The following is a 23,263-nucleotide window of genomic DNA, read 5'->3' on the forward strand; positions in this document are numbered from 1 at the left end:
CGCGAAGGAAGCAAGGGCACGAATTCCAACAGGTGTGCAAAGACGAGTTAGGCGGTTTTGTTTTCTTTTTCACTCCACGATAAGCCCATGTCGTATCCGATCCCGGCCTTTTCCCCGACGGCTGAAGGCGAAGTTCCCCCAGCAGTCCAAGCCAGCGGCGTTCAGCATGCGGAGGGGCCCGCAGCCTGCCCCTCCCAGACCGGACCAGACTCGGACGCGGAGCCCAACCGGGGCGCGGGAGACAATGCCCGGGCCCGCCCCGCGCCGTTCCCGCTGCACGTCACCGGCGGGGCGGAGCGCGGCGCCCGATTTAAGGGACGGCGAGGGGCGCGGCCGCCGCAGCTGCGAGTGCGGGAGTAGCGGCGAAGGAGGCGGTAACAGCAGCAGGGGCAGCTTCAGAGACCGGCACCATGCGTGAGATCGTGCACATCCAGGCCGGGCAGTGCGGCAACCAGATTGGCGCCAAGGTAGGGACGGGCGCGGAAGCGGGGCGCTCCTGCAGGTCGCACCCCGCGGGTGGCGCGCAGCCCGTCCCGAAATAAAAAGAGACCCGGGATTTGCTGAGGCGTCGTGGCTCGTGCTTCCCCCCCGCCCCCCGTCTGTGCCGCTCTGAGCTGCTGCGGGGCTGGGCGGGGCAGGGATGTGCCCGCGCTCCCGTCCGGCGTGCCCGGCCTTCCCGCAGGCAGCCGCGGCCATCCCGTGCTGCCTCGCCCCTCTGCGGCCACGGCGCCAGCTGCCGAGGGGGAGAACGGGAGGTGTTTCAGTGAATCACTGAACGTGTGCAGGTGTTGCCATCTTGTCCTGGCTACGGGTCTCAAGCCAATGCTAGACAATGGGAGGGCACCAAATTGATATAGCCAGAGATGATTACCCTTTGGATACAAGGTACAAAGGAATTAACTTGCACTTCAGTGCTATGGCTGCTCATCAGCCTCCTGCTAGTTCAGCTGCTGCGGCCAGTGAAGCCCTTGTGCACTGACTCACCTTCCCACCCGGCAGCTGCTCTGCCGTGCAAGGGAGTGGTCAGGGCCGCGGAATGCATGGGCTGCAACGGGGGTGTGTGATTGGCACTGGCCAGCTGTTTCCATTGGCACTGAAAATGGCTAATTGTAATTTTTCAAAAATTTCCTCTAGTTCTGGGAGGTCATCAGCGATGAGCATGGCATTGATCCCACGGGCAGCTACCATGGGGACAGTGAGCTGCAGCTGGAGAGGATCAACGTCTACTACAATGAAGCTGCTGGTAAGTGCCTGCTTGCTCAGATATTCTCAAATAAATGGGGCAGCCATGACAGTTCATTGAGGCTGGAAATATCCCTGAGCACGAGCTGTCATCTGCCAATGACTCCTCTAAGAGACCTTTGTTCTCAGAGAGGCTCTGATAACACGGCAGTCTTGATTGTGACAGTGTCTCTCCAGAGAAGTGCAGGGAGGTGGAAGGGAGCACAGCAGGGCTCCTGTGACACTGGCTACTGACTGCAGGGCTGTAATGCTGCTGCTGGTTCCTCCCACAGGTAATAAGTATGTCCCCCGTGCCATCCTCGTCGACCTGGAACCCGGCACCATGGACTCCGTGCGCTCCGGCCCCTTTGGACAGATCTTCCGTCCCGACAACTTTGTCTTTGGTGAGTGACTGTGGCATGGAGGAGTTCCCAGAGCAGAAACTCCACACACAGAAAAGGCTTGGTGTGGGCATGCAAGTGACCCTGGGGAACTTCAATCCCCATAGCAGAGTGGGGATGGAAGAGAGGGGAGGGGTCATGGGGAAGGGGCAGTGGCATCATCTGTGTTTGTCCCTGGGGCGCTCATGTGGCACCTGGCTTGTGGTCTGCCCTGCAGGTCAGAGCGGGGCTGGCAACAACTGGGCCAAGGGGCACTACACGGAAGGCGCTGAGCTGGTGGACTCTGTGCTGGATGTGGTGAGGAAGGAGTCGGAGAGCTGCGACTGCCTCCAGGGCTTCCAGCTGACCCACTCGCTGGGCGGAGGCACGGGCTCTGGCATGGGCACCCTCCTGATCAGCAAGATCCGGGAGGAGTACCCCGACCGCATCATGAACACCTTCAGCGTGATGCCCTCGCCCAAGGTGTCGGACACGGTGGTGGAGCCCTACAATGCCACCCTCTCTGTGCACCAGCTGGTGGAGAACACGGACGAGACCTACTGCATTGACAACGAGGCCCTGTATGACATTTGCTTCCGCACCCTGAAGCTGACCACTCCCACCTACGGGGACCTCAACCACCTGGTGTCGGCCACCATGAGCGGCGTGACCACCTGCCTTCGCTTCCCCGGCCAGCTGAACGCCGACCTGCGCAAGCTGGCGGTCAACATGGTGCCTTTCCCGCGGCTGCACTTCTTCATGCCGGGCTTTGCCCCGCTGACCAGCCGCGGCAGCCAGCAGTACCGCGCCCTGACGGTGCCCGAGCTGACGCAGCAGATGTTCGACTCCAAGAACATGATGGCCGCCTGCGACCCCCGCCACGGCCGCTACCTGACGGTGGCCGCCATCTTCCGGGGACGCATGTCCATGAAGGAGGTGGACGAGCAGATGCTCAACGTGCAGAACAAGAACAGCAGCTACTTTGTGGAGTGGATCCCCAACAACGTGAAGACGGCCGTCTGCGACATCCCCCCGCGCGGCCTCAAGATGTCGGCCACCTTCATCGGCAACAGCACGGCCATCCAGGAGCTCTTCAAGAGGATCTCGGAGCAGTTCACGGCCATGTTCCGGCGCAAGGCCTTCTTGCACTGGTACACCGGCGAGGGCATGGATGAAATGGAGTTCACGGAGGCCGAGAGCAACATGAACGACCTGGTCTCTGAATACCAGCAATACCAGGATGCCACTGCTGATGAGCAGGGTGAGTTTGAAGAGGAAGGAGAGGAGGATGAGGCTTAAGCTGCCTAGTATCAAAGGAACTTCTGTAAAGCAGGCATGCATCTGAATGACTTCTGATAGTGGTGGTGAAGCATGTTTTCTAGAAACTATGTACCCAATTATCCTCTCAGCTTTTGTGACTTTGCCAGATTTCTCAATGTAACTGTTCTGAATCCCAATTCTTACCATGTTTTTTGTCCTTTAATATTAAGAGCACATAAAGGCATGTATTCAAGATCATGGTTTCTGTCTTTTTTAACACCTCTATCGGACAAAGAACAGCTGTTCAGCCTGGGTGGCAACAAGTAAGTTTAAAGACATGTCAGAAATCTTGCACTACAGTGGTATGATCTGGTCACTGAGGCTTACGTCTTCTTAAGACATATGCTTCTCATGCAAATATGTTTAATGTTTTTCTTACATGACTGAAACCTACCTATAACTCCATTGAAAATGGAAAGCCACCCAAAATTCCTAAACAAGGCAAAGGCTAAGCACCTCTGACTTGTTTTACAGTTCATGTCAGCGTAGGAAATTTTCCACTTCTCTGTTGAAGTCTTTTGCAAAACGCAGGTGTAAATTATGCTTTCCTTCTGGCATCAGAAGCAACCTTAAAAGAGAAAAAAAAACCAACCCCACTGATTATACATTTTATTCTGTGAGTATAGGTAATTAAAATGCTTGTTGCATTTTCCTTGCTCTTGGTTACCCAGTAAGGAATTGTAGTAACTCTTAAGTACTGTCCTTATTTATGTGGTTGGAATGTGAACCACAGCAACAGTTGGAACAGCAAGCATACTACTTATCCCACTCTGTGGAGGATAAAATAAGCCTAAACCAAATTTTTGTGTCCTAGATTCAGTTTCTAGAAAACTTTCTGGTGATCTTCAGAGAAAAGTTCCAAAACTTATGTAAGATGCATCTTTGAAAAATATGTAAAGGAACTGAGCACTTTTGCCTCTTTCAAAGAACAGCAGTTGTGCTGGGCAGTGAAGTGTAGAGTTCTTGTTGTTACCTAAACTTAATTAGTATTTGTACTTTGTGTAATCATTCTGCAAAAAGACCATCCAAAACTAAAACCATTCATCCATTAAAATAAAAAGGGAAGTCAGAACTTCTCTGGCTATACCAAAAGCTTAGAAGTAGCACCTGTGAATAAGGTTAAATTTTTATAATATGAATATGAGTCTGACATGTCTAAAATTCTACTTACTTTTGCTTTCTGAGAAAGAACTTTATACATCAGGGATGTGCACTTCTTTGTATGGAGGTGGGAAATTTTTTGTATTGCTTTGTTCTACCACATCCTAAGCAGTTCCTATAGAGCTAAAACCATTTTGACTGATACCATGTTGCCTTCATGTCCAAGTCCCACTATAGCAAGAGGAATCAACCTCCTTTTGGTGGTGACAAGTGCTGTTTTGTTTTGGGGAAAAAACAGCAGCATATGAACATATCCAGCTTTTCTAGTGAATTCTGTCTGAATTTCATTAAGTCTGTTTCTTGAAAGATAAGCAGCACACCGATGCACAAACTAAAGCACTGTGCATGCTATTTCCTATTGCTGTTAATGTTGCTGACTACTGCAATGCTACTGAACTCCAGTCATACTATGCAAATGCAGAATGATGGCACACTCTTTCACTATGAGAGAAGCCAGCAATGTATCTGCACTATAATCAGAAGAAGCTTTTTCTATTTTACTACTAGATAAAAGTCAAAGCAAGAAAAAATGATGGTAGAAGCCTGTGTTACTGAAAACTTACTGAATTTAGGCTTTTCTTTCTGCTTCACAATAGAAAATGACATTTCCAATGCAACCAGGGAAGAATAGGACCATGTGCCCAAGCATTAATTTCTGAGAACACCATTAGTCTGGTTTCTTTTCTGACAAATAAGCATACAGGGGTGCCCTTCAGCACAAAGGCATGCAAAGAATCACTGTTTTATATTTTATTGGATGGCAATTTCTAACAGTGTTTCTTCTTTGATTTGTCTCCCAAAGAGAAGCTATCAGATTCTTGTCTATTTTCTTGGGATAATTTGCCTTAGTCAGTCAGTATCTGGAGTACTTTGGAGCTCAGTGAAACCAAGCTGTTCTGGACAGGGCATGTAGGAGTGATAAACCAGCAGACATGAAATAAAACACCTGCATGTGATTGTTACGAAGATCTTTTGTTCTCATCTTTCCTGTAGCAGAATGCATTACTAGTCAGACCACAGGGCTGACTTTGAGATATCATTCATTTTTGCACTGAGATGACACCAGCAAAACAGTTTCCTACACTTTGCATTCATAAAAATGCTTTTTTTCCCCCTCACTACTTCTGTTCTCCAGTGCTAATCATCACAGTCTGTTATTAAGTAGTAATGGAATGCTTGCATTTGTATGCAAATTCATGAAGAAAATTCAGCTGGTAAAACCCCAGCTTTTTATAGGAAGCCTTTCTGGAATTTTCAAGTTGTGCTGGTTTTGGCTGGGATAGAGTCAATTTTCTTCACAGCAGCTGGTATGGGGCTATGTTTTAGATTTGTGCTGAAAACAGTGTTGATAATACAGAGATGTTTCTGTTATTGCTGAGCAGGGCTTGCACGGCATCAAGGCCTTCTCGGCTTCTTGTACTGCCCCACTAGGGAGGAGACTGGGGGTGCACAAGGAGTTGGGAGTGGACAGAGCTGGGACAGCTGACCCCAACTGACCAAAGGAATATTCCATGCTATATAGCATCGTGCTGAGCATACAGAGCTGGGAAAGAAGGAAGGGGGATGTTCGGAGGGATGACATTTGTCTTCCCAAGTAACTGCTACGTGTGATGGAACCTGGCTTTCCTGGGGATGGTTGAACACCAGCCTTCCTGTGGGAGGAGTGAGTTAAGCCCTTGTTTTACTTTGCTGGCATGTGTGGCTTTTGCTTTAGCTATTAATCTGTCTTTATCTCAACACATAAGTGGTTTTTGTTTTTTTTTTTTTTTTCCATTTTTACTCATCTGATTCTGTCCCTGATCCCATGAGTAGGTGTGTGACTAGTACTGAGTTGCCATCTGGGGTTAAACCACAACACACATGAAGCAGATTTTTCTTGATATTTTTCTTGTTTATATAATAATGTTTCTGAGCACACCTGTACATTTTTTTCCTCATTCCGCTTTTCTTACAGACATTGAAAATTCATGGGACAGGTGGAAACAGAATCCTTGAGGTTGTTCACACTATTAGGGTACAGCAAACAGAAGTAAACTGTGTTTCTCTCTCTAATAACTGGGAATCTCTCCATTCACAGCATCTAAATTTCCTGTTGTACTGAATGGGACAGAAATGAGATCTCTTACAGCAAAAGGAATGCAATGGTCATAACAAACAACTCTGCTTGCTTTGATAAAGCTTAGGGAGTAGTTCTGTTTATGTAGTGGAAAGAGGAAAAGGAACGAACTTGGTTTCTCTCAGAGGGCTTTAGGAAGGAGCTTATTAAAATACTGTACTTTTTATATTGCAAGAAAAGTCTAGCTACCCTATTTGCATTGTAACTTGCTAGGGAAGTTCAGAATCGCTCTCTGTGTGGCAGAGACAACTTGTCCAAATACTTTTTTTTAACAGTGAGTTTGAACTACTTCATTCCTTCAACAAGGAATTTTATAAAAATTCCATCATTTAACTCACCGAGAGCCTTTGATGTGCTTATGAATGTATTCTGCATGAGCTTGTGGGACCAAAGGGTCTTTCTCACCATGAATTATAAATGTGGGACATTTAATATCTGGCAGCAACTGTTGGCAGATATTACCTAGGGAAAAAACAAACAAAGGTCACACTTTGGTTTAAAATTGTATGAAAGATGAAACTGCTTTCATAAAGGACTCTGAACTCCATTGGGTTCTAGCTATTGCCTCTCCTTTTGGATTCTGTGTGATTAATCTACAGAACTGCGTAAGCAGGAGTATGATTAACATTTCTTTCTCCAAAATCTTACTTCACTACAATTTGCTCCATTAATGGATACTAGCACAAAAGGATACAGAGAATGAAATATTTCTGTTCCACATTTCCCCCAGGCTCCCTTTGACTCTTCAAAGCCAATACATGAATCTCATTGCCAGCTTTGTTCTTTTCAGCCTTAGAGTCTTATGGCCCTCAGTTTAAGCTGCATTTTGATACAGCAGTTGTCAGGTTACAAGATTTGCTACCTTTTTGGAACAAATTAACTTAGGCTGTACTCATACTTGTTGCACTTCCCAGGCCCATTGCTGTCTGCAATGTTAAATTTAATGAACTGACCCTGGCTAGATGTCAAACAGCTACCTAAGCCTCTCCATCACTCCCCTCCACAAGTGGACACGGGAGAGAAAACAGAATGAATGGTTCCCCAGTTGAGATAAGGACCAGGAGAGAGATGACTCACCAAATACCATCATGGGCAAAACACACTCAGCTTGGGGATATTAACTGAATTTATTACTAACAAAATCTGAGCAGGATAATGAGAAGTAAAATAAATCTTAGAAGCTTCTTCCTTGGTTCTACCTCCTGCCCCTCTGTGGTGCAGGGAGATGGGGAGTGGGGGTTGTGGTCAGTTCATCACAGGTTGTTCCTGCTGCTGCTCAGGGAGTCCCACTGCTCCAGTGCGGGGTCCCTCCCACAGGCAACAGTTCTCTGTGAACTTCTCCAGCATTAATCCATCCCACAAGCAATGGTTCCCCACAAACTGCTGCAAGGTGAGTCACTTTTCCACAGGGTGCAGTCCTTCAGGCATAGCCTGCTCCAGCATGAGTCCCCCAGTGGGTCACAAGTCCTTCCAGCAAACCTGCTCTAGGGTGGGCTCCTCTCTCCTTGAGTCTGCAGGTCCCAGCAGGAACCTGCTCCAGCATGGATTTCCCACAGGTACAGAGCCCACTCTTGGGCCTACACCAGCTCTGGCATGGGCTCCTCCAAGAGCTGCAGGTGGATCTCTGCATCCCTGTGAACCTCCATGGGCTGCAGGGGCACAGCTGTCTCGCCAGGGTCTGCATCATGGGCTGCAGGGAAATCTCAGCTCAAGTACCTAAAGCACCTCCCTCCTTCTTCCCTGACCTTGGTGGCTGCACAGTTGTTCCTCTCACATATTCTCACTCTGCTCTTCTCTGTCTGTAGTAACATCTGTGCAGTAACTTTTTTTCCTTTTAAAATATGCTTTCACAGAGGTGTTTCTGCCATTACTGATTGGCTTGGCCTGGGTCAGTGGTATTTCCATCTTGGAACAGGCTGGCATTGGCACTGCCAGACACTGAGGAAGCTTCTAGGCACCCTGCAACTCCCCTGGTACCAAAACCTGGCCATGCAAACCCAGTACAAATGCATAACCATTTGATATTAATTGTACTAAAGCTATTCAAAAGTTATTTTCCCTGCCCATTCATAATTTTATATTTACTAGTCATTAATATCATGAGAAGTAATATTAATGGTTTTGCTTAAAGACTTTTCTGAATTTTCTCCCTTTTTTTCCCTCATTTCTTAGTAACCCAGTTTCCAAATTAATTGCCTAACTTCTCACATTAATTGCCTAACTTCTCACATTCTTGCAAGGGAATCTTTGGGCAAAACATCCTTGATGGGCTTTATATTCCATTTTTCTTTGAGATAACTTTGTCTATTTGTAGTTGTCACCTTGCAGCTACCAACAGCTCTAAGATTAATGCTCATACATGCACACTTTCCTTAGCTCCAAAGTCACAGTTTTTCCAATTGTTTGGTTATTTATGCAGCCTTTGTTTGCTGTTCTACTGGTTAAATATTTTCATTTAGAACATTTTACCCATAGTCCTCTAATACCTGCAGAAATGTTGACTATTTTTCAGAACAAGCACCATGTAAATTTAGGTTATTTATCTAGGAACATAGTTGGCAGTCAAACTATTATTTCCCAGTTTTCATTACTAAAACGGTATGGTACAATAATCATTAAATTGTATTTACTCTAAAAGCATGGAACAGCAAGAAGAATCTTGGATGTTGCAACTTTATGCAACTTACTCAGTTTTATTAATTGTTGGCTCCTTCTAAAAGTTCATTTCTTATGGTATTTTACACTAAAAGCTGTCTCATTTAGGGAAAACAGCCTAGTTTTAAAAAGAGTTTGAGTTTTTGACCTATATTGGGTTTGCTGTCCTCCTCTTATTTCTGATGGGTTTTATTAACACCTTTTCTTATATCTGCTGTATCTGTGCTTTTGTTGCAGTGTTTTAACTTTAATTGCAAGGTGGCCTGTTTGTAATCTAAGTTGGAAAACTGGTTTTCCTCTGGAAAAAAACCCTGCAGTGTGATAGCTGCTCATCTTTTGCAGCAAACATTAGGCTTCTCCCAATATGTGACCCAGTTTCAGCATCTAGGTAATTCAGTTCCTTGTTACATGTTTCTTGGTGGCTTGTTTTTCACAGTCACTTTATCTCAGTGTCTGAGGCATGTGCAGGCAGTGAAGGGATGTCACAGCCACAGATTCACCAGCCTGGGCTTTGTACTTCAGAAAAAAAAATAGTTTTAAGGAGATTCCAGAAAAGGTAAAATTGGAACCTAATTTGTTACATCACTTTACTGGGAGAAATCCTAGTCCTGTGTTGATCCTATACAAAAATTTATGGAAAAAATGACATGAAGGAACATTTTCCTTGTAGTACCTGCTGCCTGTTAATGTACATCACCTTCTATCTTTCATTATGAGAGCTACAGGAAAATGTGGATAAGAGTTACAAACCTCTTTTTTATACATTATGTATTACTGCTTTAGGCAAATTAAAAGCAAATTCCCTCTGAATCAAAATAGAACTGCAGATTATTATTCATAATATCCTTGTCTGAAAAGGTCTATGTAGAGTAATTGCAGAAATCTTCAGGTATAAACAATTATATTGTCTAGTTTAACTTTTTTTGTTTTTTTTATTTTTAAACATCTGAGCTGCTTCAATAGTGTTTTTAAAATGTGTTTTTTTAATTCTGAGTTCTCAAAAGCTGAAGTACCTTCTTTTTTAACCCAGATGCTACAAGGTTTGAAAGAGTTCTTCAGCTCTGTTTTGCAAAAAGTGGAAAGAGCATGCCTTACTTTTGGTACATCTTAACTATGTCACCAAGAGATAATCCTTTGACACAGAGACAGAAGAGGAGAGAAAGATTCTGCCTGAGCAGAATCCTTCCTATTTAGTCTGCACAAAAACAATGACTTAATAATGCAGTTTTGTGGTGGAACAAGAGGAAAGCCTAATCAGCTAACATTTTCCATAAATGTTTTCCTCCCGTACCTTTCTGGTTCTGTGAACCATCTACAGAGTAATTGTGTTATTCCTGAGTGTGAGTCAGACCCGGCTTTTAATGCTATATGCAGAGTCCTTCCTTTACTGGCTGCTAGAAGTACTGTTAATTTTTTTTTATCCAGAACTACCTGCTACTCTAATTGCCTCAGTTCATCATTGTGAAAGCCTTACCTTCTGAATTTTCAGCAAAGCGCGATATTCCATCTACCCAAGCCTCACAGGTTTCTGCAAAGTACTTATGTCCATACAGCTCTTCCAGTGGTTTCCTGACCTTTTCACTCCATTTGGAAACATCTCGGATGCCTACATAAAATAAAGTTGAAATATGTCATGTCCTTTCCAGCAAAAAGGTACAAGCCACACCTAATATGGGGAAGTTCTCAAACCAGACTGCAAGTATGTATTTCAAACTCGAAAATGCAATGAATATTTTAAGTAATTCATAGTATGGAAAACGTGTAAAAATGACAGTGGTACAACCTCTGCTGTGGTCTTCTGAGTTGTGGAGGAACATCTGAGTTGTAGAGGAACACAAGGAAAAACAGAAAAAACATAATATTTAAAGGACTCAGTCCTAAAACTTCTGATGGTTCTTTCTGGAAGACTTTCACAAGAGAAGTTCAAGGGCTACCTTCTGTATAAAAATGGGACTGTTTTATAACAGTGTTCTAAACCTGGCCATTCTTTTTCCTATCCTTTAGCCTTCTGCATCGCCTCATGGATGGAAGTTCTTCCATGGCTCCTACCAACTCTCAGAGGAAGGAAGCTCTTACTAAGGCATTCCAGCAAGCTGACATCATGGTACATTTGCCATAGTTTTACACAAAAACAAGTGACTCAGTACAGATCTGTGACTCATGACAGGCTGGCTAAAACTGTACAAATAATCTGACATTTTAGTTATTTATTTATCAGATTTTTCTAATTTTTTTTCCTCTAAAATTTTCAGTACTGCTCACAAACTAGGTATTCAAGAGGGTTATTTTCACTAAACTATATTCCAGCTGTGCAGCTTTGTACTGACAAAATCTGAAACAAAGTTGGCACAGCAGAGACCAGGACAGTACTGAATCATCAAACTGCAAAATAGGCCACTAGCAAAGGTTTTAATTGGTTTCAAAAGGGAATTAAGGGAAGAAAGGAATGAGATGTTAATTAACAAAGAGAACATGTCCAGCCAAATGACAAAGGTAGCAGTAACTGAAAGTATTTTATAACAGCATCTGATTGGAAATGAGTCTGCTCACCCCAGGCTAGGTGCTACTGAACAACTGTTTCCCATATAATCTACTGTTTTGTCCTTGTGACTGGCATTAATTTAAAAAGAGAAGGGAGAAGCTAATGTTGAAAGGACACAGATACCAAATCAACACCTTTCTTTCCTGCTAAACCGTCCAATGCAGCTGACATGCACTGATAAGCCAGTTGTAGAAGACTTGTGCTGCTACTCTCTGAGCTCTATCAGCCAGGGAGAGATGTTGAAAGCAACAGTTCACAAAGGACAGAGGTCAATATTACAGTGGGTGCTCCATGTAAATAGGGCTTCTTTTTTGTTGTTGTTTTGGGTTTTTTTAATTTTTCTTTTACATTTTAGTCTGTTGTGCAGAGATGTCCATTTCATAGTTATACAACAAAAAATTCGTAAGTATAAAAACATGCAAAGAAATAAAGCATTTTACAGAGCTCAAAAGCATTTTGCTTTCTGAACTAAAAAATATATTACTATTACTACTACCACTTAAAGTTTTAGTATAGGTGAGGTAAATACAGATGTGCAATATATACACTTGTAATTTTGCTGAAGCCAGAGAGATTTCACAGCTGGTATAAATCAAACTCCAGTCACTAAAATGAAACTATACTGGGTTACAGTTGTTGAGAGCTGACATGGTTAACTCTTTTCATTTCTATGTTCAACAGGAAATATGGCCCCTTTCGGAGTTCACCAGCCATTTCTTCCTATTTTTCTTTATAGTGAGCAGTGATCTCAGGTTCTATTTCACATGAGTGGAATAAGGATCAGAAATCCCATATTTCTTTACTTTGCAAAGATTTTCTAATGATAATAATTAACTCTGAAGGAACGCAAATGGTAAAGACACCTTGGGACATTTACTTGAATGATTCATTTGCTTCCTGAACTTAAAAGGTAAGTTATGAACTTGTTTTCTTACTGTCTGTATTATATAGCCCCTAGAGGCAAAAGCTGTAATGAGCTAGCCCAGTAATTATCTGTGGACCTGGTTTTAAAAGGGTTGTGCAAGATGTGAGATAAGAAATCAAACCTGGGGTTTGATAGCATTATTTGTAATCTATTTTTAGAAATTTGTTATAGCAACAAAACTTTGACTTTCTGAAAACTGCTGATAAGCCATTGTAACTTCTGTTTTTCATCAGGGTAAATTGGTAAGGGCTTGTTAAAAAATCTATTATATTACCCTTACAGTAACTGTTAGAGAGTTTCTCACTGTAACTTTAATCTTTCCCTATACTTAGCAGTGAATTTTGTGTCCTGTCTCTTTAGGTTTGTTTTGTCCTCAGCTCTGTCTCCACTTAGCTGTTACATGACTAAGATCCTTGGGTCAAGTAGAAAGTAAAATAATTCATTTAGAATACAACATGCAGTTCATACATACCATTGTAAATTCTCACATCCTCTTGAGTAACGCTGGCATTTGCTCCCCAGACAACCAACTTGTGGATGAGATTTGGGTACTTCGCAGCAGCAATGAGTGCTGTAATCCCACCATCACTCCATCCCAGCAAGGAGAACTTCTTAAACTTCAGTGCCTTGATTCATACAAGAAAGTTATATGCAAATCATCAGCTGGCTTTACAGCCAAATGTCAAATATTTCTTGAAAATTAACTGTAGCATTTTAGGCACAACACTATGTAGTTGAACTATAGTTAGCTTTTATAATTAGAAAACATAATTTTCCTACTATACATAAAAAATGCTAAAAATAGTAAAATATTTAGAAAACAAAAAATTACACCTGCCATTTCAATTTTCTATAACTCTTTAATGAAACAAGCAGCAGTCCTACTAGATTCTTGCTGTGTTTTAAAAAGCCCTCCAAAAAAAGAAAAGTTGATTTAAAATGGAGAGTAAAGACCTTTTCAGAGAGCCTGATGATATGAAGAATCTGTGTATTCTCTTGGTGTGAAGTTGGCAAAGACTACCACAGTGTGGATGGTAAGCAATCCAAGATTAAGCTAAACTTAAGAAAAAGAAAAGAAAAGTGTAAGACTTGAAAAATGGAAGCAAGCCAGTGATCTGGTTTACTGATGCTATCTGAGCTAAAAAAAAAAAAATCTGCTTTTTGGTAACAACCAAAAAATGCTTAAAGTATTTGCTAAAGGATTGTATCAAATTTTAGTTGCTTATTCACATTTTCTGAAGCTTGTAAGTGTATGTTTGAAATGTTACTTCACGGTCAGTTGCGATTTGAAATATTAATAACTAAATTCCTCTTTCTTCAAAAGGAAAGCTTAGGGCAAAAAATACGACAACCAAGACCTTAATTCATTCTGACCAGTGACAGGACCCAAGGGAATGGCATGAAGCTGAGTTGGGGGAGGTTTAGGTTGGATATCAGGAAAAGGTTTTTTACCCAGAGGGTGGTTGGGCACTGGAACAGGCTCCGCAGGGAAATGGTCACAGCACCAGTCTGACAGAGTACAAGAAGCATTTGGACAGTGCTCTCAGGCACATGCTGTGAGCCTTGGAGTGTTCTGCACAGGGCCAGGAGTTGTACTCAATGATCCTGATGGGTCCCTTCCAACTCAGCATGTTCTATGATTCTATTATAATGCTTTCTACTAGAATTTGAAACTCTTGTTTCCTTATAAACCACTATATGTTGTAGGGAGTACTGGTAGTCACAGGTGAGAGAATTTTGTCTGTGTTATGTTCAGTGGAGAAAGAGTGGGGAAGGTAAAGGCACTCATCTGAAGGTTGTAGAGGGACGATGGTTAACCAACGGTTCAATGGTTAAGCAATACTTGAAGTTTTGCATACAGGAATTGCAGTTTGTGAACTCATTCACAAGAAAATATATTTCACAGTGTTTTTTGCTTTTGTTCTGCAGAAATTACAGCCTTTTAGATGTAATTAAGGAGGATGTTGTACTTTTGGAGCAAAAAGAGCAAGTTAGTTGAATTAGTTGCTTTGGTGCTTGGTGGTGGAAATCCAGGCCTGCTTTGTTGTGCCAGAAGAAAGCAAAAATGCAGGCAATGACAGAAACAACTCTTCCTCAAACAGAGGGAGAAAAAGAAGTTTCTACTTTGCTTGTAAACTTGATGCTCAAGTGAGGCACAACTTTACTAATCAACTCAATATTTAGCAGACTTCAATCCCTACAAGGCCTTTCTGGTTTTGGCTTCATCCTCAGTATTCTGCTCACTGTAGTTTTGACCAATTTTAGATTTCACTTTGCAAAGCTGTAATTACTAAACAGAAAATAAATAAGGTAGGGGAAAGAAAGGGACACGTGAAGTAAGAGCTGATAATAAGAAAAGAGAACTTTGAATTTTTGCAGCTGATCAGAAGCTGGCCTTGGTCTGATGAAGAGGTAGTTCATCTGTGTCCAACTTTCACTATTGTGTTCCTGAAGGGTTCCTGGTATCTTGGCAGATTCTGGGGGTTGGCAGCAGTGCTTGTAAAAGCTAAATTTTTGATGTTGCTACTGTTCCCCTGCTGCCAGTAGCAAATGATGGAGCTCAAAGTTGGCTGATGGATGGAATAGCTGATTAAATTCTTGTTCTTCATGCCAGGTTATTTGAGATCTATTTGCCTCCAGTATTTCTCGTGTTTAATATCCTTTATCTTGATGCATTCTTTGGGGTATCTCAGGATGCCTTTCCAGCAGGAGGAATTTAATTTATCCTCTGCAGCCTTCAGAAAAACAATGTGATGTAACAGATGTGCTGGATAAGGTGTGCATGTTTGCTTGCTTTAATTTTTAACTACTTACAGTACAGGTCACTAACCTAACATGGGCAATAACCTGAAAGCTGATTGCACAGCACAGTTTTGTGGGTGATTTTGTGCTGCCTTTACTCAGTGAGTGAACAAAATTTCTTTTGAAGTCACCTTCTCCATCCAGGCCTATGTGAAATGCAATCTGATGACCACATAGAACAGTGAGCTGCAACACAACATCACTCTGCACTGCATGTATGCTTTCACTGCATTACAGGGAGTGTAGCACAAGCAAAAGTTACAGTTGATCTACAAAAACATACAGAAGCCCAAGCCCATCCTTTTGCTAGGACAGTGGCTCTGAAGAGTAAGAACTTCTTAAATATCAACACTAATTATTTCCCTAATGATTGTTTTAATGCTATTGACTTTGCTAGCATTAGACATTGGGGTGGAGGGCAGCAAAGTGGACTCAGGTGCATTATATTCCTTTTAATTCAAGTCAATTCCTTCACAGAAGACAAATGGAGATACAGAACAGTGACTTCTGCATAAAGGTGCTAAATACTCCACAGAATTTCAGCTTTTGTTATTTCACAGAAACCTTGCATCACTCACAGCTCCAGCAGAGACACCAGAATCTGAAGGAGACTAGAACAAAGGTTCTGAAGGCACACCCATATGGATGTGTTTCTTGGATTATTGTAGGTTGGATGATGTATATAAGCTATTATATTCTGGAAATCATAGTTGGAATGATTCCTCGGGATTTGTGCTATCCTTTATAATATCCTAAAATAGAAGCAAGTCATCCACGCTTGGAAACAATTTAGTAAGTTGTTATTATATGCTTATATTGAGAAACATCTTCAAAAAAACAGGATGCTATGCCTCATTTGCTTTGGCAGCTCTAGAGATTGGTAGGCTGCTCTTCCATTTGACTGGAAGCTACATGGTTACATTCCCTTTGGGGAAAGTTCTGTTTAATATTTTGCATTTATTAGTATTTAAAGAGAGACAAGAAAGGGGGACAACCATTTAGACTGCAAGTTTGTCACCTATTCATGGCAGCAACTTTATTTTCTTTGCTAGTATAGCAGAAGAAATTGAAGATTTACAGTACAGAGAGATAGCTTTTATGGTTAGAGGGCAAATCTGTGTCTTAATCCTGATTCTGCTGCCAGACTTACTTTGTTTCACTGCAGAATCCACCTGGAAGGTCACATTTCCAGTTTCAGATGGGTTTTCAGCCAGGTTATTGTTTATTACAGAAATACAGTTGGACTGACTGTCTGAATCTTGCCTCATATTTTTGGAATTTTAATGCTCTGTCAACTTTCTTAACATGACCAAAGAGACTTTATATCTTAATATAAAAAAGCCAAAATATTAGTTAAAGCTAAACTAGAAAATAGTGTCAGTGGTTATAGGACAGAATAAAAGAGGAACACAGAAACACAGAATAAAAAAATCTGCAAGAAGGAGAAATAATAACAGCTTTAGGCCATATTATTTATAACCACAATAGCTGTGTTAATTAGTAAGATTTAGTATGGTCACAGGAAGCCTTTGATTTCCCACAAAAATAACTTCAGTAATATGCTGTAAAATGCAAAGCATCAAGTTAATTTTTAGAATCAAATGTTGCTTAAAATGGGCTGCTCAAGACAAAATGCCAAGATTCTATTTGATAGAAAATTTCCTAAGAGCCCTTCAGTATGGTAATCCCTTCAATTAAATTACTTTGCATAGACTTTGTTTCTTATACACACATTTAACTAAACTTATATGGTTTTTGGCTGCAAAACTCTAAGGGAGGGCCTTAGAACAAAAGCATATTGTTTTATATTAATTCCCACTGCTGAAGCTCTATGTATCTTGCGGAATAGGTGGAAGAAGAAAATATTTTCTAGAATAGTGTGTATATGCTTTTAAGCCTTCATTTGTATGGTCTTTTCTTAATCTGCTGTCTGCTGGAAACAACCTTCCTCCTTCTCAAAATCTAAGGAAAACAACTAAAAAAAAAAAAAAAAAAATAATAAAAATCTCATAATAGATTTACCTGCATAAGATCCACAGCATCTTTTGCATCCCTCTCAAAGAAATCTGGAGGAAAGTCTCGAGATGGAGGAATGGACTTTCCATAACCCCGAGGATCCCAAGCAACAACTGTGAAAAGTTGCTTATTCATAGACTTAAGCTGCGGTCCAAAATCAGTTTGACCACTCCCTAAAACATAATAATTTTTCAATGTTATTAACCACCATACTGCATACATAGTATACATGCTCTAAAGGGAAAGTGGGGAAAACTTGTAACTTTACTCCAAATAAGAGATTATCCAACAGTGAAGTATCTTTAATTGTAACTATCCATTGCAACTCTTAGACAGGAAGTGCCACAACTAAAATCTTTAGAAACATCTGCAGTATGTTCAGAGCAAACTATTTCTGGTAGGTATGAAAGGTTATCAAGAACAGTAGTCTCTCATATGATTAAATACAGTATCTTAAACTGAGTTACATGAGTAGGGATTTATATTTGACAGATTTAAAGCACCAGCATGGGTCATTGCTGTTTACGTGGGCAAAACAGGTGACACTGAGAGGGCAGGAAAATTTGTAAGTGAAAAAGCACTGTGCCAGACAGTTATTATTTGATAAAGCATCTCTATTGGTGCTTAAAGCTGATCTTTAAATACTTTGTTGCCTGAGGAGACTGTGGCGACACAGAAGCATAAAATTACAAGATTTTATTTTTCTAATATGTAAAATTAAGCCAAATACCGGCTTTTTTTTCCAATTCAGAACCATTCCTCCTATAAATGACTCAGACCTTCAAAGGATCTAAAAATTAAGTACTCCTGTCTATTGCACTAAGCTATCTATGAATGAAGGTAACCTAGCACAAAGGAAAGACAGCAGTTTGTGTTGTTTGTATTGTGGTCATGTGGTAATAGTATCAAATGCTATTTGATTAAAACTTATTCAAATTTAATGTGCTGAAATATGAAATTTGCTATCTGTTGCTATATTAAAAAGGCCATTTAAAGGCATTTAAGAGGTATTTGGAGAAATCAGTCCTCAGATACCATCAGCAGGTCTAAGTTATAAAAGAGGCTTTATATTGCCTGCTATGATGATAGCAATGTATACATAATAATAATCATCATCAATAATAATAATATTGCTCACAACTGAAGAAATAAATTATTTCTGTTTAAAGAGTTTGCATTGGCAACAGTATTGCTAGTTTAAAAAGCTGTTTAAAATCAATAGATTGAAACATATGACTACTTGAATAATTACTAGTATTAATTTTCTTCATCCTCCCTTTGAGAATTCTTTGAGAGAAAGAACCACTCCATGAAGACTTGAAAACATTGCTGCCAAGAAGAACAAATGTTTCCTGCTTTTCAGTTCTTGACATTTTATCATCTTATCCAGCAATTCAATTAAGCCTTCGTCCAACTCTGAGCACAGTAACAGTCCTACTGACAGCCTGCCATGAACTGTTGGGAAGTCTGATGGATCCTTTAGAACTGCAAGAACCCAGAAAAAATAGGCTGTGTTAATTTTAAAAGGTTGTTATCAAATCCAGTGTTTTCAATGGACAGACACCACTTAGCTAGCACAACCTGTTGTCCATCTCAAAAAATCACTGAGAATCTTAATGATGTTGTCCTGAATAAACAAAACATGAAAATACATCTTTAAGCAAAAAATAAATGTTAACAGTGACTTTTTTTTCACAATAAACTGTAAGGGTTACATTATGTTTATAAATTTAGTTGGAATCCATCCAGCTTCTAAAAAGGAATTCCTAATTCAGTCTGTGTAACAAATATAGCTGACCTGTTTTTTCCCCCCTTCTGCTATTTTCCACCTTGTGTAGCTATTTGCCACCTGTCCTGGACACCACCTTTGCACAGTTAAATCCAAAAGTCCAAGTGACCACTAGGTAAGTCAAGACATTGTATAAAAGGTGCCTGGTAAGATAAATGAAATCTTCTGAAGACTGTTAACTAATGGCAACAACTCTGCAATTTCCCTTCTGTTTTAAGTGTAGCAATTTTTTTTTTTAATGACAATACTCCATAATCAGGTGTTGAATACATTACAAAATAGTGTTGTGCATTCTTGCTGGAGACCACTTGGATAAAGAGGTGGTTGCTCTACAAAGACAAGATAAAATCTCCAAACCTAGCATTCCTGGAAGCAGAAGAACTGCATGGCTTCCTTCTCCTGTTTGCTGATAATGCAGGTGGACTCCATTCACTTGGATTTTGGCAGATGTTATTGAAGTACTAGGGACAGGGAAAGAGGAGAGAAATAGGAAAACATTCAGAGAGTTAAGTTTTTATTACTACCTGGTCATTCCAGGTATACAGAATAATTACTTTTCCTAGATACTAATGATAGCACTATGAGATTTTAATGGGTCACTTGCCTTTCATGGGTGCACAGAAGATTAAAAAAAGCTTCTCAGGAGCAGAGAATTATTCAGTTGTGACCACTATGTAGCATTCATACCTAGGCTAAAGGTTTGGGGGTGGGAAAACAGTCTTGATGATGCAATCAGGAAAATATAAAAGCAGCTTTACATGGCTACAGAAACATTGAAATAAATACATTAAAGAGGAGAAACCTCATTCTGTCACAACATAACTTTCAAAATGGCTGGTGTTCACCTTGCTATTATTAAACTGAGCCTCTTCATCTGCCAGAGAAACCACAATCTATTGTTGCTGCTCCTCATGAACCACAGGGTCTGCAATGAAAACCACTTTGCACTGAGATGAGAGCAGAGAAGAAGAACGTCATAATAATATTTCTGTCAGTGTAATCTCACCAGGAGATAACGCTTAACTGGAAAATACCACATGAGCAATAAATCCACCCACTAAAAAATCACCACAGAAACCGACTGCACAGGCCATCTCTCAGCCCCAACACTTAAACCCCAATACTAATCTTCAGTACAAAGAAAGATATATGTGTAAATGCAAATAAGTGACCTAAGAAACCATGTCCAGATACAAACCTCTAGTGAGAAAGCAGAAGTACCACAGATTCAAAGTGTCTTCTTATCAGTATAAACCATTACATCTGTTCTCCCAGGCAAATTTGTGCCCTAATGGTTGCAAAACATCTTTTCAACAGCTTAATTCATTTTATTTAAAGCTAATACGATAAAAATCTTGCCATTTGGTTACCTATTGAGTAACCATAATTTTACCTAGATTAAATATTCATGCCCTATGAATTTAATCACTGTGAATTTCATGTGCATAGAGACACGTTGTTTTCCAATCTTAGATATAATAACAATCTCTATTCCATGATATGCACTGGACAATTCATTAACAATTTAATTTTAATATATAAAGTCTAAACTACTTACAGTACCTATAGAGTTGAAAGTGGCGGATTACAGGTAAAAACAATCCCACTAATTTAAGCCCTTTTCATAAGAAAAATGAGCAATAGCTTGCAAACTCAGGTTCCTAATACATAAGTGGCAGTTAAACCACAGACCCTCTTCAATACAAAGCCAATTTTGATTTTAAGTAAAATCTTGTGTCTATGTAACCCATCATGCCACATGCCTGAATAAAAGCTGTGACTGTGCAGAATAGTATCAGCTCCTTATGTGCAGATCCAGTTTGAGAACTGGAGTACAAATGCAGATCTGTGGCAAGAGTACAGCTCAAAGAAATTAATTGTGTAATTATAACTTCAGTGAGTTTTGCTGAATTGGTATGCTAATGTGATCCAAATGATAGTTTGCCTGTAATGCAATATACATATATATATATATATATATAAAACGACCACTTCCTTATAGTCCATAGTCCACGTATCACATTTGATGTGGTTTATTGCATCTCACAATTCAAATTATGCATGTAGCACTCATATGGCTGTCTTACCCCCTTTTTGAATACTGACTTTCACTTTTTTTTCTTTATAAAGGTTTTTTTTATTATTCTTCATATGCCATCTTTTGCTTTGCCATCAATTTTAACAGGTACTTTATTATAGTTCTCACCACAGTATATCAGCACATTGCTCTTATTAAATTTTAAAAATAATGTGATGGGTTTTTTTGCTTATGATTAGTAATTGCCAAACCCACATTCAGTTTCTAACAAAACAAAAATAATGACTATCTTGTTACTTTTTTAGAAACAGGTTAGCAATGTACAGTTTAACAGAGAGTTACATATTCAGCTTTCCTTATTCAGATTTTTTTCCACACAGTTCTATGTTTTTACGATTAATTATTAACATCTGGGCCTTGAGAATTTTGCTGAGTCTGTGATGCTTTTCCATTTTTGGATTATGCTTCAGTGTGAAGTTCACTGAAATCCAGGAGTTTCAACCAGAGGGTATTTTCAATACTTTTTGGACTAACAACAAATGAGTTGGGTTTTTTATGCACTGAGAAATTGTATTGGAATTAGCAACATCTAAGGCATCTAGTCCTTCCAATACCAAATTTCTGGGAGCCTGAAATCTTCAGGCTTCAACAGTCATCAGTAGGATGACTTCACTTCTGTTAAGTTTTTGTAAAGAATGTTTTTTTCGTTGGTTGAAAGAATTGGAAACTCTGGTAAAACAAAACAAAAAACCCACCCTGGTATTTGAATTATTAATGTTAAGGTGTACAACTCTTTGAGAAGCATTGGATACATACTGCCTATGTTTACCAAGGCAGCACAGATGCAGAGTGGGCAGATCTTGTGCCTCGTACTGTGCAGGAGTGCAGCTTAATCTGGGAACTACCTCTGTTCCAGCTGTGCTACAATATGACCTGCTCTTTTTCTGCGCAGGGGAAAAATATTACGGTACTATGTCAATTTTCCTCAACAGGACCTGCGGAATAAGCAGTATGATCTAGATTAGATACGTGTTCTCTTGGAGACCTCGGCGACCTCCAGGGAGCCCCTTACCAGCAGCAGGTGGCCGAGGGCTGGCGGTCAGCGGCACGTCCTGCCCTGCGGGGACCGCCACAGGGGAGGGTGACAGGCACTGACCAGACGGCGCTGCGGAGCCTTCCTGGTACGGGTCCTTGCAGCGCAGGGAAAGCAGGAGCAGGCTCCTCAGGACACTGCCCGAGTCCCCGCTTTGTCACCTCCTCCCTCCCGATCCGATTCACCACCCCCTCTGCTAACACGCTTTGTGCATCCCGCCGCCTGTCTGACAAATACCCCCTTCCCCAAGCCGCGGGAAGGGAGGAGGGAGCTGGGGAAAGGGAGAAGGAGGGGCTGTGGATTTTACCCGTAGCAGGCGGCCGGTCCGCGGGGCGTGAGCGGCGCTGCCCCGGCGGGCGGCTGCAACTGCAGCAGCGCCAGAGCCCGGAGGGCCCGGCCCCCGCTCCGGCAAAACATCGCACCCACCGAGGCCGGCGCGGCGGGGAGGGAAGGAGACGGGGGGGGCCGGCCCCCTCCCGGGTCCTGCCCCCGCGGGGCCGGCCCGCCTCCCCTCCCGGGTCCTGCCCCCGCCAGGCGGGAGGCGGGGCCATCTCCACGGCCTGTGCAGGGAGAGGGGAGGCGCGCTGTCCGCGCTCTGATTGGTGGCCGCCGCTGTCACTCAGGGCAGGATTGGGAGGGTTTGGCTTCTGGGCTGTGGCCCCGCCCCCCCGCGGTGCTGATTGGTCACCCGGCGGGAGCTGTGGGGCCGGAGCGGGAGCGGGCCTGTTGGTCCCTCCTCCCGGATCGTTTCCCGGTTCCTGATCCCGCCTTGGAGCCATGGAAGGGATAGTGCTGCCCCCGCTTGAGAGCACGAGGTTGAGGGCTTTGCCCTCTCCAGCCTACTCCAAGAGTAGAGCATAGCCCAGCGCAGCACAGGTGCTTGGCTGCGCTGTCGGCCGTGGCTGGGAGCGGGGCATTGTGAGCGCCTCCCTCCTCTTCAAGAGGCGGAGACAAACGGAGACACGGCAGCGGCCGGGGTGTCTGCAGGGAGCAAAGATCCCAGCCCAGGGAGAGAATGGAAGCTGAAGCCATGAACTGCCCCTCCAGCACTGCCCGTAATGCAGAAGCTCCATGGACTGCGAGAACACAGAGGACACGGGGTCGTCTGTGGCTCCAGGTCTGCCTGGAGAACGGCTCCCTGGGCAGCTGGGGCACTGAGCTCTGGATAGTGCAGCCTCCCCGATGGCGGTGCCTTCAGCGTCTCA

General features: G+C 42.2%; 2 protein-coding genes across 5 annotated transcripts; one reads left to right on the plus strand and one right to left on the minus strand.

The window, feature by feature from the left end:
* Window positions 1–335: 335 nt before the first annotated feature.
* Window positions 336–3,114, plus strand: LOC128815526 (tubulin beta-1 chain). Its single transcript, XM_053992357.1, has 4 exons — window positions 336–467; window positions 1,135–1,243; window positions 1,515–1,625; window positions 1,840–3,114. Exons 1-4 carry the CDS (start codon window positions 411–413, stop codon window positions 2,898–2,900), a joined length of 1,338 nt encoding a protein of 445 aa, XP_053848332.1. The 5' UTR covers window positions 336–410; the 3' UTR covers window positions 2,901–3,114.
* On the minus strand, window positions 3,059–22,526 carry BPHL (biphenyl hydrolase like). Of its 4 annotated transcripts, none has more exons than XM_053992551.1 (9): window positions 22,038–22,200; window positions 21,871–21,960; window positions 19,773–19,852; window positions 19,285–19,388; window positions 17,145–17,311; window positions 12,793–12,946; window positions 10,328–10,459; window positions 6,537–6,660; window positions 3,059–3,489 (listed from the first exon to the last, which is right to left on the minus strand). In XM_053992551.1, exons 3-9 carry the CDS (start codon window positions 19,838–19,840, stop codon window positions 3,402–3,404), a joined length of 837 nt encoding a protein of 278 aa, XP_053848526.1. In that variant the 5' UTR covers window positions 19,841–19,852; window positions 21,871–21,960; window positions 22,038–22,200; the 3' UTR covers window positions 3,059–3,401. The 4 variants fall into 4 exon arrangements, with proteins under 4 accessions (XP_053848526.1, XP_053848446.1, XP_053848606.1 ...); XM_053992471.1 differs by having other exon boundaries at window positions 21,782–21,960; XM_053992631.1 differs by lacking the exon at window positions 21,871–21,960 and having other exon boundaries at window positions 22,038–22,054.
* Between the last annotated feature and the right edge of the window lie 737 nt (window positions 22,527–23,263).

Source organism: Vidua macroura, chromosome 1, assembly GCF_024509145.1.
Source record: "Vidua macroura isolate BioBank_ID:100142 chromosome 1, ASM2450914v1, whole genome shotgun sequence".
NCBI classification, from domain to species: Eukaryota; Metazoa; Chordata; class Aves; order Passeriformes; family Viduidae; genus Vidua; species Vidua macroura.

What these genes read in the sequence shown, in the direction of transcription:
- LOC128815526 (XM_053992357.1), top strand. Translation starts at nt 411, where the DNA reads ATGCGTGAGATCGTGCACATCCAGGCCGGGCAGTGCGGCAACCAGATT. An exon ending in GCAACCAGATTGGCGCCAAG is followed by an intron (nt 468 to 1,134) that starts GTAGGGACGGGC and finishes AATTTCCTCTAG; the next exon opens with TTCTGGGAGGTCATCAGCGA. An exon ending in TCCCGACAACTTTGTCTTTG is followed by an intron (nt 1,626 to 1,839) that starts GTGAGTGACTGT and finishes TCTGCCCTGCAG; the next exon opens with GTCAGAGCGGGGCTGGCAAC.
- BPHL (XM_053992717.1), bottom strand. Translation starts at nt 22,475, where the DNA reads ATGTTTTGCCGGAGCGGGGGCCGGGCCCTCCGGGCTCTGGCGCTGCTG. An exon ending in TCTGCTTCCAGGAATGCTAG is followed by an intron (nt 17,312 to 19,284) that starts GTTTGGAGATTT and finishes ATTATGTTTTAG; the next exon opens with GGAGTGGTCAAACTGATTTT. An exon ending in CTTTGCTGAAAATTCAGAAG is followed by an intron (nt 6,661 to 10,327) that starts GTAAGGCTTTCA and finishes TTTTTTCCCTAG; the next exon opens with GTAATATCTGCCAACAGTTG.